We start from the raw sequence: 15,559 nt of genomic DNA on the forward strand, positions 1-15,559 counted from the left end.
TCATTGCATACCGTATAACTGTATAGCAGACTCACTCCTTTCTAATGGTAATTTGTCGTTACTGTGGCCCTGCTCTATGTGTCTTTTAATACTTAATGAGGGGTTTTTCCTAAAATTGGTCAGCTGTTGGACTCACTGCATACCCTATAACTGTATAGCAGACCCTCTCCTTTCTAATGGGAACATGTCGTACTTGTTACTGTGGCCCTACTCTATGTGTCTTTAAATTCTTAGTGGGGTTTTTCCTAAAATTGGTCAGCCGTTGGACTCACTGCATATCCTATAACTGTATAGTAGACCCTCTCCTTTCTAATAGGAACATGTCATACTTGTTACTGTGGCCCTGCTCTATGTGTCTTTAAATTCTTAGTGGGGTTTTTCCCAAATTTTGGCAGCCCTTGCAGTCAAAGCATGGGCATTACCACTATAGGAGACCCGCTCCTTTATAATGGGAACATTTGTTTTTACCTAGACCCTCCTCTATGTCTCTTCAAAGGGGTATTGGGTTGCGTCTGAATTTTTGCAAGCCCTTGCAGTCACTGCATACGCAATAACAGTATAGGAGACCCACACGTTAATAATGGGAACAACAAAGCATAGCCGGCTGATGGCTCTCTAACAATAGCGAGGGCCGACTGCTGGCCTTGTAAGAATAGTAAGGGCTGTCTGATGGCCCTATAAAAATAGGCTTTGTGAATTTCAGAGTTTCTCCATCATAAATGAAACAGGATGTGTCTGATGATGTGTCACACACCACATTGCCAGATAAGGTTGTAAAATGTTAAAATGACATTTCCCGGTAAATGCATTTGTCTTAAAAAATAACATAAAAAAAACAAAACAGTAGGATTTTTCTTTAGCATAAAAAACAGCGTTGCCAATGTAACCTCAATGTAATCACATTGTTCAGCTCCTGCACCTCCTCCTCCATCTCCGAAATGACCACATCAGTTACAAGCTGAAAGCACTGCAGCACTGCCTTGGCCAAGCGGCAACAGGCTGTGCTGAAGATAACATGCTTAATGCTTAGGTGACAAACCGCCCAGCACTGCAGAGTTGTTGAAAGCTGTAACACAGCAGCCTGATCTGTGGCTCTCACCGCTGAACATACAGCCAGGCATGGTCGTGTGTGACAATGGGTGGAACCTGGTGACAGAGAAATGACAGCCGAAGTATATACGGTTTCCCTCTATGCCAGCGAGCTAAAGAATATGGCTGTGGTGTAATACCACTACCACTGAGAAGCTGTTTCAGATTGAAAAACATTGGGCCCACCTTTCTCCCCCGCTCAAGAGCCCCAAAGCAGCTGTAAAGTTAGTGCTATCATGAACTCTCCTGATGTAGAAGCCAGGGCACACCAGAGAATTCTCTGGTGGGACCGTCCAACCCTGCCGAGAAGCAGTCCTGGCTAAGAAAAGTGTGTGGGAAGGTTCCAGGACACTCTATGGCTGCTTTTTACTGAGGTGGAAAACCACGCAAACACGGGGAGAACATACAAAATCCTTGCACATGTTGTCCTTGCTGGGATTTGAACCCAGGATATCAGTGCTGCAAGGCTTCAGTGCTAACCACTGATCCAATGTGCTGCCGTTCACCCTCTGATATCTAACAGGCTGGATAAACTTGCACCTACTGCCACTCTATCTTCAGCTCCTTTGTGAGAAACTAATGTATTTGGTCAGCCACTCAGTCTACCAAATAAAATTCCTGAGAAGGAAATTGGGAATGGCTTCGCTACTGTTACTGGGGGCAGTGCTAATACCATGGCGTCGTACCATAGTTTACTGGATATATTCCAGGCTGGTAGGAGGCAAGCAGATTCCCACAGAAAAGTACCAGCAGTAATGTTCAGGGAGCCGTGCTTGTAGAAGCCAGAGACAACACTGGGAGAAATAGTGAGGTTGTGAAAAGCTTCCACCTCCACCAGCCTAAAAGGCCACATTTCAAGTGCATGCAGCTGCCCAGAAATCTGGCAGTTTAGTATGGCGGCATGTGGGTGGGTGGCTGGCTGCATACTTGCGCTTCCATTCCAAGTAACAGAAAACTAAGCCTCTATCATCATCATGGCCTCACCTCGGCACTATGAACTCTCCTGAAGGAGAAGCCAGGGCCCACCGGAGGAGTCTCCGGTTCTCTGTGGGCCCGTTCAACCCTGCTGAGAGCAGCCCTGGCTAAGAAATGTGTGGGGGAAGGTTCCCGGACCCTCTAAGGCTGCTTTTTCATGAAATTAAAGACGCAAAGAAAGATGTTTGTGTGTAGAAGCACCTCTGACAAGTGCAAGCTGATGTTGGATGGGCTGCCATTGCTTTTGCAACAAGCTGCATTAGAGGACTTCCTGGGAGAAATGACACCCAGAGTAGTTACGGTTTCCCTCTATGCCAGTCCTTTCACTGAGCTAAATACAACTCTCAGCAAAAAAAGCTTTTGACTGGCTCCGTACCGTCCCTGGCCACATTCACCTGTCCACGTGTTTGTGGTTAGGCGGTCCTTCCCAGTAAGTGCACTGGCGAGGGCACGGGTAATGTTGTGGGACCCGTGCTTGTGGAAGGCGGAGACGATACCGGGAAAAATAGTGGCGGCTGGGGACCGAGTATGGATACTCGGTCGCTACCGCCATAAGATTGTGGACAGCTTCCGCCTCCACGAGCCTAAAAGGCCACATTTCAAGTGCAAGCAGCTGGCCAGAAATCTGTCAGTTTAGTATTGTGGCCTGTGATTGGGCAGGTGGGTGGCTGGCTGCATACTTGCGCTTGCATTCCAAGTAACAGAAAACTAAGCAGATGGTGGTCTCTATCATCATCATGGCCTCACCTCGGCACTATGAACTCTCCTGAAGGAGAAGCCAGGGCCCACCGGAGGAGTCTCCGGTTTTCTGGTGGTTCTGTCCATCCCTGCCGAGAAGCAGCCCTGGCTAAGAAAAGTGTGGGGGAAGGTTCCCGGACACTATGGCTGCTTTTTTAATGTGGATCTGACGTGCTTATGCATGTTATTTCTCAAACCGCATTGCAGATCAGGCCATTGCCCAACTCTGTAGTCATGAAATTAAATGCGCAATGAAAGATGTGTGTGTGTCAAAGCACCACCAACAAGTGCGAGTTGATGTTGGACGGGCTGCCATTGCTTCTGCAACAAGCTGCATTAGAGGACTTCCTGGGAGAAATGACACGCAGAGTAGATAAGGTTTCCCTTTATGCCAGTCCTTTCACTCCTTTCACCGAGCTAAATACAACTCTCAACAAAAAAAGCTGTGGACTGGCTCCGTACCGTCTCTGGCCACATTCACCTGTCCACGTGTTTGTGAGCAGGCTGTCCTTCCCAGTAAGTGCACTGGGGAGGGCATGGGTGATGTTGTGGGACCCGTGCTTGTGGAAGGCGGATACGAACCGGGAAAAATAGTAGCGGATAGGGGCTGAGTATGGATACCCGGTCACCGCCGCCATAAGATTGTGGACAGCTTCCGCCTCAACGAGCCTAAAAGGCCATATTTCAAGTGCAAGCAGCTGCCCAGAAATCTGGCAGTTTAGTATTGTGGCCTGTGAGTGGGCGGGTGGGTGGCTGACTGCATACTTGCGCTTGCATTCCAAGTTACACAAAACTAAGCAGATGGTGGTCTCTATCATCATCATGGCCTCACCTCGGCACTATGAACTCTCCTGAAGGAGAAGCCAGGACCCACTGGAGGAGTCTCCGGTTCTCTGGTGGGCCCGTCCAACCCTGCCGAGAAGCAGCCCTGGCTAAGAAAAGTTCGGGGGAAGGTTCCCAGACACTCTATGGCTGCTTTTTTAATGTGGATCGGACATGCTTATGCATGTTATTTCTCAAACCGCATTGCAGATGAGGCCATTGTCTAACTCTGTATTCATGAAAGTAAATGCGCATAGAAAGATGTGTGTGAGTCAAAGCACCACCGACAAGTGCGAGTTGATGTTGGACGGGCTGCCATTGGTTCTGCAACAAGCTGCATTAGAGGACTTCCTGGGAGAAATGACACCCAGGGTAGATACGGTTTCTCTCTATGCCAGTCCTTTCACCGAGCTAAATACAGCTCTCAGCAAAAAAAGCTGTGGACTGGCTCCGTACTGTCCCTGGCCACATTCACCTGTCCACGCGTTTGTGGTTAGGCGGTCCTTCCCAGTAAGTGCACTGGGGAGGGCACAGGTAATGTTGTGGGACCCGTGCCTGGGAAGGCGGAGACGATACCGGGAGAAATAGTGGCGGCTGGGGACCGAGTATGGACGCCCGGCCGCCGCCAGCATGAGGTTATGAAAAGCTTCTGCCTCCACGAGCCTGAAAGGCAACATTTCAAGTGAAAGCAGCTTTAGAGGACTTCCTGGGAGAAATGACAGCTGGATAGATATGGTTTCCCAAGTCCTTTCACCAAGCTAAAGAATATGGCTGTGGTGAAATACAACTCAGCAAAAAAAGCTGTGGACTGGCTCCGTACCGTCCTTGGCCACATTCACCTGTCCATGTGTTTGTGGTTAGGCGGTCCCTCCCAGTAAGTGAACTGGGGAGGGCACGGGTAATGTGGGATCCGTGCTTGTGGAAGGTGGAGACGATACCGGGAAAAATAGTGGCGGCTGGGGACCAAGTATGGATACCCTGTCACCGCCACCTTAAGATTGTCAAAAATTTGGCAGTATAGTATTACAGCCCGGTGGCTGGCTGCATACTTGCGCTTGCATTCCTAAGAATGGGGTAGGGACAACTGAACGCTGCACTGGGACAAGGATGTGGACTGTGATTGTTGCAAGTCTGCAACGACAGGTGCCTGGCGGGTGGCATCTTCGCATGCGCCAAGGATCACTTATGATGCGCACACTTTTAGGCAGTGACCTGGGAGTCAGAAATACTTCCAGAGGTCTTCCCCATGCTTTTCCCATGTCTTTTCAGCACTATATGCATATGTCTGATGATGTGTCACACACCACATGGCCAGATAAGGTTGTAAAATGTTAAAATGACATTTCCCAGTGAATCCATTTGTCTTAGTTGAAAGCAATGCAAAAGTGCAAAAACCCATCAAAAATTATATGTGTGAACATAGCCCAAGGTGTGGAGGACTAGTTTTGGTCATTTATTTTGCCTTATATACAAGCCATTACCCTGAAAAGCATGTTCCTTAACATATCTCCCAGGAAAATCCATTTTGGTTTTGTTTTTGTATGTTTTATTGTGAGTCCGTAAAAGTGGCGTAATACTGTGACAACGTTGTTGACAGCAGTGACCTGTGAGTCAGAAATGCTTCCAGGGGTCTTCCCCATGCTGTTCCCATGTCATTTGAGCACGGTTCCCATCGATTTGGGCAATCTTTAGGCCATCTGCAGACCGCTGGGGGGGAGCCGCCTGAAAAATGCTCGAGTTTCCCATAGACTTACATTGGGCTCGTTGCTCGGGTCGAGCACCCGAGTATTCCAATTTGCTTACCCGAGCAACGAGTACCCGAGCATTTTAGTGCTCGCTCATCACTAAAAATCACCAGTCTAGGTTTGCCCACTCTTATATTAACCCCTTCACCACCTTGGAATTTTCCATTTTTGCGCTTTTGTTTTTTCCTCTCTGTTTTCCCAGAGCCATAACATTTTTATTTTTCCATCAATATGGCCGTGTAAGGGCTTGTATTTTTCTGGATGAGTTGTACTTTTGAACTACACTATTGATTTTACAATATAGTGTACCATGTATAGGTTCTTTTTCATTTAAGTGGGTAAAAAAAATTCCAAAGTTTGTGAAAAAAAAAATGGCGTCATTTTCCGAGATCTGTAGAGTCTCCATTTTTTGGGATCTGGGGCTGGGTGAGGACTTATTTTTTGCGTGCTCTGTTGACATATTTACTGATATTTTAGGTTAGACACAATGTATTGATCGCCTGTTATTGCATTTCATTACAATGTTGTTGCAACCAAAAAAACATAATTCTGGCATTTTGATTTTTTTTCTCATTATGCCGTTTACCAATCAGATCAATTATTTTTATATTTTGATAGATCGTGTGATTCTTAATGCGGCGATACCAAATATGTGTATTTTTTATTTGTTTTATTGTTTTATTTTGAATGAGGCAAAAAGAGAGTGATTTGAACTTTTATATTTTTGGACTTTTTAAAATATTTTTTAAAACTTTTTTTTACAATTTTTACTGACTTCAATAATCTCCTTAGGAGACTTGAAGCTGAAATCTTCTGATTGCTTCTTCTACACATAGCAGGGCTGCAGCCCTTCTATGTGTAGCAGAAAAGATCCTCTGCTATAAACACCGGCCACGAGGCGGCACTCATAGCAGATATGCAGTGACAAGCACGGGGGTCTCCTGCAGACCCCCAGCGATCATGTGAGAAGAGTGCCGATGGGTGTGGTTTGTGACATGCTTCCGGCGCGTGCATGTTAAATGCTGTCAGAGGTTGACAGCGGCATTTAAGATATTAACAGCCACGGGTGGATTACAATTCCACCTGCGACTGTTAGGGGCAAGTGACAGCTGATCAGATCAGCTGTCATGTGCCTGAAAATATGAGGGTTCAGCGCCGGAGCCCGCATTAAAGAGGAGGAGGTGACATATGACATATAGATACATTATAGGTCATGAAGGGGTTAAATAAAAAGGGCAGCCCCAGATAATAAAAAGGACAGGCCCATATAATATTTAAAGGGGTTGTCCAGTACTTGGACAATCCCTTTTGAATACCTAGGTTTCCCCTTAGTAAAATAATAACACTTATACTCACCTCCACTGCAGGCTCCATTCCAGCGGTGTCGGAACTGGCTCTCCTGGGGTTCAAGTAACATTGTTACGTCATGCAATCCCTGGGGCCAATCAGCACTGGCTTCACTCTCCCCTCCTTCGGAAAAATCAAGACATCCAGAGAAAGTGAGGGCTGCTGCTGAGTGTGAGTGAATCCTTAGACTTGTGCCTTGTACGCTATTTATAATGATGGGCATGCAGGAGTAAGATGCGCCTAATATACACTGCTCAAAAAAAATAAAGGGAACACTTAAACAACAGAATATAACTCTAAGTAAATCAAACTTCTGTGAAATCAAACTGTCCACTTAGGAAGCAACACTGATTGACAATCAATTTCACATGCTGTTGTGCAAATGGAATAGATAATAGATGGAAATTATTGGCAATTATCAAGACACACTCAATAAAGAAGTGGTTCTGCAGGTGGGGACCACAGACCACATCTCAGTACCAATGCTTTCTGGCTGATGTTTTAGTCACTTTTGAATGTTGGTTGTGCTTTCACACTCCTGGTAGCATGAGACAGACTCTACAACCCACAGAAGTTGCTCAGGTAGTGCAGCTCATCCAGGATGGCACATCAATGCGAGCTGTGGCAAGAAGGTTTGCTGTGTCTGTCAGCGTAGTGTCCAGAGGCTGGAAGCACTACCAGGAGACAGGCCAGTAAACCAGGAGACGTGAAGGGGGCCGTAGGAGGGCAACAACCCAGGAGCAGGACCGCTACCTCCGCCTTTGTGCAAGGAGGAACAGGAGGAGCACTGCCAGAGCCCTGTAAAATGACATCCAGCAGGCCACAAATGTGCATGTGTCTGCACAAATGGTTAGAAAGCAACTCCATGAGGGTGGTATGAGGGCACGACATCCACAGATGGGGGTTGTGCTCACATCCCAACACCGTGCAGGACGCTTGGCATTTGCCACAGAACACCAGGATTGGCAAAGTCGCCACTGGCGCCCTGTGCTCTTCACAGATGAAAGCAGGTTAACACTGAGCACATGTGACAGACGTGACAGAGTCTGGAGACGCTGTGGAGAGCGATCTGCTGCCTGCAACATCCTTCAGCATGACCGGTTTGGCAGTGGGTCAGTAATGGTGTGCCCTCCATGTGCTCGCCAGAGGTAGCCTGACTGCCATTTGGTACCAAGATGAGATCCTCAGACACATTGTGAGACCATATGCTGGTGCGGTTGGCCTTGGGTTTCTCCTAATGCAGGACAATGCCAGACCTCATGTGGCTGGAGTGTGTCAGCAGTTCCTGCAAGATGAAGGCATTGAAGCTATGGACTGGCCCGCCCGTTCCCCAGACCTGAATCCAATTGAGCACATCTGGGACATCATGTCTCGCTCCATCCACCAACGTTACATTGCACCACAGACTGTCCAGGAGTTGGCAAATGCTTTAGTCCAGGTCTGGGAGGATATCCCACAGGAGACCATCCGCAAGCTCATCAGGAGCATGCCCAGGCGTTGTAGGGAGGTCATACAGGCACGTGGAGGCCACACACAATACTGAGCCTCATTTTGACTTGTGTTAAGGACATTACATCAAAGTTGGATCAGCCTGTAGTGTGTTTTTCCACTTTAATTTTGGGGCTGACTCCAAATCCAGGCCTCCATTGGTTAATAAATTTGATTTCCATTGATGATTTTTGTGTGATTTTGTTGTCAGCACATTCAACTTTGTACAGAACAATGTATTCTGTAACATACCTGGCGGCGTCCTTGCATGGTGGTCCATCTCCCACTGTGCAAGAGCGCGCACTTGATTTCCAGTCCAGGGTGTCTCTCTGGCTTCCCTCCATGCTGTCTGTTTGTGTCTGTTTCTGCTGCTTAAGGGCGGCGCCCGATCACTTCCTGCTTTTTGTACCTGCTGTGGGTCACACCCCTTGTGCGTCCTCAGCCTATTGCTGTCTGTCACCTGGTATATAACCCAGCTGCTGCAATCAATCCCTGCCTGAGCATAGTGTTTCATTCAGTGTGTGCTTGCACTCTGAAGGTGCCAGGTCCCGTTCTGTGTTCTCTTGTCTGCCTATCCTGGAGGCTGTATTTCCAGGCCTGTCTGAACACGCTCCTAGCCTGTTCCTCCTGCCTTCTAGGGGCCGATTACCTAGACCCGCTCCTGTATCTTGTCTGTCCTGTCTGAACACGCTCCTAGCCTGTTCCTCCCGCCTTCTAGGGGCCGATTACCTAGACCCGCTCCTGTATCTTGTCTGTCCTGTCTGAACACGCTCCTTGCCTGTTCGTCCTGCCTCTCTGGGGGCCGTATTCCCAGACCCGCTCCTGTATTCCGCTGCAGTGTCGGTCTCCTCCGTACACTCAGTTCCAGTCGGAACTCTCTCCTATCCTTTACCTGTTTTGCCTCTATGTCCGTTCCCTTCCTTTTTCTGCAGAGTCTGAACTCGTACCTAACTCCTGCTTGTTGTCTCTGTACTCCCGTTTGTGAGTTTGTGGTCCACTCGCTACTTCACTGCAAGTACCCTGTGGGTATCTGGCTCTGCCTTTCCCTTCCTGTCTGTTCTGTGTGAACAGAGCCCTGTCCCCCCTGCTCAGCCTTGCCTGCTCTGACTCCTTTGCTCACCGCTCCGGCGGTTCTAGCCTGCTCTTACTCCTTTGCTCACCGCTCCGACGGTTCTAGCCTGCTCTGACTCCTTTGCTCACCGCTCCGGCGGTTCTAGCCTGCTCTGACTCCTTTGCTCACCGCTCCGGCGGTTCTAGCCTGCTCTGACTCCTTTGCTCACCGCTCCGGCGGTTCTAGCCTGCTCTGACTCCTTTGCTCACCGCTCCGGCGGTTCTAGCCTGCTCTGACTCCTTTGCTCACCGCTCCGGCGGTTCTAGCCTGCTCTGACTCCTTTGCTCACCGCTCCGGCGGTTCTAGCCTGCTCTGACTCCTTTGCTCACCGCTCCGGCGGTTCTAGCCTGCTCTGACTCCTTTGCTCACCGCTCCGGCGGTTCTAGCCTGCTCTGACTCCTTTGCTCACCGCTCCAGCGGTTCTAGCCTGCTCCGACTCCTTTGCTCACCGCTCCGGCGGTTCTAGCCTGCTCTGACTCCTTTGCTCACCGCTCCGGCGGTTCTAGCCTGCTCTGACTCCTTTGCTCACCGCTCCGGCGGTTCTAGCCTGCTCTGACTCCTTTGCTCACCGCTCCGGCGGTTCTAGCCTGCTCTGACTCCTTTGCTCACCGCTCTGGCGGTTCTAGCCTGCTCTGACTCCTTTGCTCACCGCTCCGGCGGTTCTAGCCTGCTCTGACTCCTTGTTTACCGCTCCGGCGGTTCTAGGCTGCTCTGACTCCTTTGCTCGCTGCTCCGGCAGCCTTGCTCCGCTCTGACCCTTTTGCTCACTGCTCCGGCAGTCTTGCTCCACTCTTGCTCACCGCTCCAGGCGGTCTCGTCCTGCTTTACTCTTGCTCACTGCTCCGGCAGTCTCGCTCAGCTCTGACCCTTTGCTCACCGCACCTGGCGGCCTTGTCCTGCTCTACTCTTGCTCACCGCTCCAGGCGGTCTTGTCCTGCCCTGTTCTCGCTCACCTCTCTGGGCGGCCTCACTCTGCTGTGTTTGTCCGCCACATCTGTGGTTCTGTTCCAGAGTCCCAGTGTGTACTGGGTCCTATCCCGCCAGTGTCCCTACCTGCTAGTGCCTCCCTGTCTGCACTCTAGCTGTGCTTGCCTGTACCCCTCTGCCTGTATTGTTCCTGAGTCCCAGTGTGTACTGGGTCCTATCCCGCCAGTGTTCCTACCTGCTAGTGCCTCCCTGTCTGCACTCTAGCTGTGCTTGCCTGTACCCCCCTGCCTGCATACCCGCCTGCCTGCATACCAGTCGTGCCTGCCTATACCCACCAGTCAGTGCGCCAGCCTAACCAGTCTGTTCCTGCGTTCCCCTGTGTGCGTCAACAGCCGTGTCCGGGGTCTGTCCTGGAGTAGCACCTGGTCCCTCTGCTCGGTTCCTCCTTGGTGCACTGGCGTCGTATGCCGTCGTGCGACCCTGGTCGGATCGGGTGAATACCTAGTTACGCCCCTCCAGGCAATCACTCTCCGGCACGGTCCAGTGGAATCACTCGCACACGCCGCTCAGCCCGGGCGTGTGCATTACATATTCAATGAGAATATTTCATTCATTCAGCTCTAGGATGTGTTATTTGAGTGTTCCCTTTATTTTTTTGAGCAGTGTATTAAGAGGTGTATGTCACTTAGTGAATTAAGCACATCTTATCATAGGCATGCGCTTCGCCAGAAATGTTACTCCAGTCAGGGAATGGAGTATATTTCTGGCATAAGCTATACCATTAAGGTGGCATAACTTTTGAAGAATTTGCCAGTCTTCGACACTCCCTGTTCCGCCTATGTGGAGATCTGGCTAGGACTGGTGTGAAAATGCCAAAAGCCACAACATTTTTGCGCAAATTTGAGTTGCGCACTGTTTTACACCACTATTTTTGTGAAAACACTGATGAATTCAGGCTTTTATGTTTCTATGACTTTTCATTTTGATCTTAAAGGGGTGTTCAAGTTTGGAAGTTATCCTCAAACCCCTGATTGCTGAGGGTCCAACAACTGGGACCTCCACTGATACCAAAGTCTGGGGCAGTAAAGAGCCCCATGTAAATGGAGTGGTGATTGATCATGTGCAGTGTCGCTTCAGTCATTCTTATGAGAGTGCTGGAGACCAGATGAGTTCAACGCTATCTGCAGTGGTCCCATTAAGAACGAATGGAAAGGCAATGCTTATGATCGTCTACTGCTCCTCTCCATTCACACCTGCTTTTCTGGGGGTGCCAGTGGTCAGAAACTCAGCAATCAGAAAGATATACCCAATTCTATAAATTCACCTCCATAAATATCAACAATAACAAGTTGTGCTTCCATTGAGTCCATAGATATTTTACAATTCCAAGTTAAGGACAATGTCAGATACTGGAAAACACATTTACAGAATACACTAAAATGCATTGTCTCTGCGCTAAACAGTAGTGATTCTAGTTTCTGAATATACACATAAAAAAACAAAGTATACTCAACTTCCAATTAAATTCTAGTCACCACTACGCCACTACTGTGCCCTGAAAGGACAAATTTGGTTATTGTTCAATCACATGATGGAAGAAGCCCTGGCAATCCATCTTAAAAGATAGTACAGATTCAAAAAGAACGGTTTCTATGGTCAGACTTCCTAAAAATGAATGCAACAGTTGTTTAAAAGGAAAAAAATCTTAATAATTTAGGGGGTGACTAAAGAGATAGTCAATAACATTAACAGAAGCTCTTATATTAACATATTCTCGCCTTATTTTTAGTTTAAATACTTGTTTTAAACTGATAAATCTATTTTTGTTGGCAGGCTGTAAGTTTATAGAAAAATTATTTAAAAATAATCTCTAGAAGAAATTAGAATTTTTCCTCTGGATGTATATTATTATTATTATTGTTATTTAGTTTATAGTGACTTTAATTCCAGTGTATATATACTTGCTTTATACCTAACTATGTATTGGAAAATAATTGTAATGTGCTATAAACCATATTTTTATAACTACATATGGCTAAGAGACGGACCGGTACAATGGCAGTGAGGACCCTCCCTGCGACGGCTTACAATTTCAGTAAGGAAGGGTAAAACTTGCTTATATGGCAGTGCAGTCGCATCACCGTTATTGTAGGTTGTAAGCATTCTTGAACAGGTACTTTTTACAAATTCCTTTATTCAACCATCAAGTAAATTTAACAAAATGTGGTCTGCCTTCAGTTACCACTAGAGGGAGCACATTTGGATGTATACAGCTCCTATTGTTTGCAACAAGCTTCATACATATTTTATTTATATTTATAGCACATTATGTACCTAATTAGCTACTGCTAATATTTCATAAATCCAGCTTGTATCTCTCTGTATAATATTTGCTTTCAACATTTTAACAGATAAAGATGAATGCCAAGGAACACATAAGATATGTGGAGAACACACAACATGCCATAACACACATGGAAGTTACTACTGCATATGTCTAAAAGGGTACCGACCATCCAATAACCATGAAAACTTCATACCTAATGATGGCACTTTTTGCACAGGTGAGTAGCAGAACCTTTCAACTGGACTGTTTCCATTGTATAGTAAATGCAGTGATTCCAGGTATCTTCTGTTATTACCTAATTGTGACAATCTATAGATTAGAATTTTCAAATTACTCCATTTATATAAGTTACATCAAATAATTAACAAACATACATATGGTGCTTGAACATTTGTGAACCCTACAGAATTTTCCATATATTTGCATAAATTTGACCTAAAAGTACATCGAATTTTCACACAAGTCCTAAAAGTAGATAAAGAGAACCAAATCAAACAAACGAGTCAAAATTATTAAACGTTGTCATTTTTTACATGAGGAAAATGATACAGTGTCACATGTATATGAGTGGCAAAAACATGTGAACCTTTAGGATTAGCAGATAAAGGTGAAATTAAATTCTGGTGTTTTCAGATAATGTGACAACTATCAGATGTCAGTGAGTGACCTATTTTATTTATAAAACAGGAATCTATCAATGTCTAATCTGTACAATGTATCTTTCTGGCAGTATACCATTGCACGAACAAAGGAGATTTCTGAGGACCTCAGTGTTGTGGTGTTCATCAGGTTGGAAAAGGTTACAAAACCGTCTTTAAAGAGTTTTGACTCCATCAATTTACAATCAGACAGGTTATGTACAAATGGAGGGCATTCTATACCACTATTGCCTTCGCCAGGAGTGGTTGAGCAACAAAAATCTCTCAAAGAGCAAGGCATATAATAGTCTGCAAGAACACAAAGTTAACTTCTAAGCAACTAAAGGCTTCTCTCACATTAGAGTCCCACCACCAGGAGGGCACTGGGCAATAATCATGTGCATGGTAGGTTTGCAAGCAGAAAGTTTGCTAAAGATTTGAAGTTTGCTAAAGATCAACTGGACTAGTCAGAACTAGTGATGATCGAGCATGCTCGTTGCTCGAGATTTACAAGCATGCTCGGGCGAGCAACTATTATCTTCAGTGTGCTCAGCGGTTAAGTTTTCATCGCTCCGTGAACATGATTTGTGACTGACAGCTTTAATACATCTGAGGAATGCCTGTTTTTCCAGCATTCCTCACATGTATTAAAGCTGTCAAACAGTCGCAAATCATGTTCACGGAACGACGAAAACCCCCGAGCACGCTGAAGATAATAGGTGCTCGCCCGAGCATGCTTGTAAATCTCGAGCAACGAGCATGCGCGATCATCACTAGTTAGAACGCAATTAGAACAATGTTTTGTGGACGGTTGACAAACTGGAAAATTCTGAAGGGTTCACAAAATTTTAATCACCTCTGTATGACCCTAGTGAAGATACACTTACTGCTTTAGATTTAAAAATTGGTTTGTACTTGTAGCCAAACACTTTCTGTAATTTCATATCTGCCTTTCACATGACAGTTATATGGTGCACTTTACTATCTTTACACAGTTTTAGACTTTCTATGCAGTTTTGGTAGTATTTAAAAAAAGAAAAGACAGACAGACTTATTTATGACGTGCATAATTCTTTTGCAAAAAATATTCATGTAAAGTATGCCAATCAAGAGTTGGTAGTAGGTAAATAAGAGAAATGTATTTAACTTTTTTTTCAACATATGCCAAATTTACCATACAGCATTCACTACTGTGATAAATTTGGCACAGTATCTGTCTGATCTAGGATTTTCCTGTTCCACTTTAGGACAGTATTAATAAATATACTCCAATATTCATACTGGAGAATGCTATATTTGATTTAGACCACTTATATTGGGACCAGTGTTATTCTTCCATTGACTTTTCTGTCCATACAACTGTCCCATTCATACTGCAGTATTGTAGCTCTTTTCAGGCTCTGAGTTTTAAGGAGCCATAGTTCAGAACGCAGAGAAGTCCATGGAGAGTGTTCTCTTGTATGGAGGAATACAAAGGTCATCCTTATGTATTCATAAAGAAAAAAAACAGAGCAAAATGTGTGACATAGTCAGTAGCTGTTTTAATCAGTTATTCGTTCCTAGATGTGTTGCTTCTCGGGGAGACTACCTTGCTTCATAAAATAATGCCATTTAGAATCACCATGCAGCAGCACATTTCAACAAGCAGCCTATTTTCATCGCATTTTACAGCAAACTATTGTAGAATTTGCAATACGACACATTTATCAACCATGTGCCATGCATGTAAGTTTTATAACACTGAAGTGGAAATTAGATGTGGAATACTGCTACATACAGTGGTGTGAAAAAAGTGTTTGCCTCCTTCCTAAATTCTTATTCTTTTGCATGTTTGTCACACTTTACTGTTTCAGATCACAAAACAAATTTAAATATTAGACAAAGATAGCACAAGTAAACACAAAATACAGTTTTTAAATGAAGGTCTTTTTAATTAAGGGAAAAAAGAAATCCAAACCTACAGGGCCCTATGTGAAAAAATGATTTGCCCCCCTTAAAACATAATTTAACTATGGTTTATCACATCTTTGCAAAGCTGAGTTAAATTTCCCTAGCCACACACAGGCCTGATTACTGCCATGCCTGTTCTCAATCAAGAAATCACTTAAATAGGACCTGCCTGACAAAGTGAAGTAAACCAAAAGATCCTCAAAAGCTAGACATCATGCTAAGATCTAAAGGAACAAATGAGAATCAAAGTAATTGACATCTATCAGTCCGGAAAAGGTTATAAAGCAATTTCTAAAGTTTTGGGACTCCAGCGCACCACAGTTAGAACCATTATCTACAAGAAGGAAGGTTCCTGTATTGCCTGCAGATCGAAATATCACAA

At 45.7% G+C, this 15,559-nt stretch overlaps 1 protein-coding gene across 1 annotated transcript in view; it reads left to right on the top strand.

Annotated features, from left to right (window-relative positions):
* SUSD1 (sushi domain containing 1) overlaps positions 1 to 15,559 on the top strand; it is a 644,959-nt gene that overhangs the window by 92,716 nt on the left and 536,684 nt on the right. Inside the window, exon 3 of the mRNA XM_073663765.1 lies at positions 12,654 to 12,806. Within this exon, the coding sequence (XP_073519866.1) occupies positions 12,654 to 12,806 (153 nt within the window). The remainder of the gene's footprint in view (positions 1 to 12,653; positions 12,807 to 15,559) is intronic.

Source organism: Phyllobates terribilis, unplaced genomic scaffold (assembly GCF_046119375.1).
Source record: "Phyllobates terribilis strain yellow unplaced genomic scaffold, ASM4611937v1 Scaffold_1__5_contigs__length_1240528914, whole genome shotgun sequence".
NCBI lineage: Eukaryota > Metazoa > Chordata > Amphibia > Anura > Dendrobatidae > Phyllobates > Phyllobates terribilis.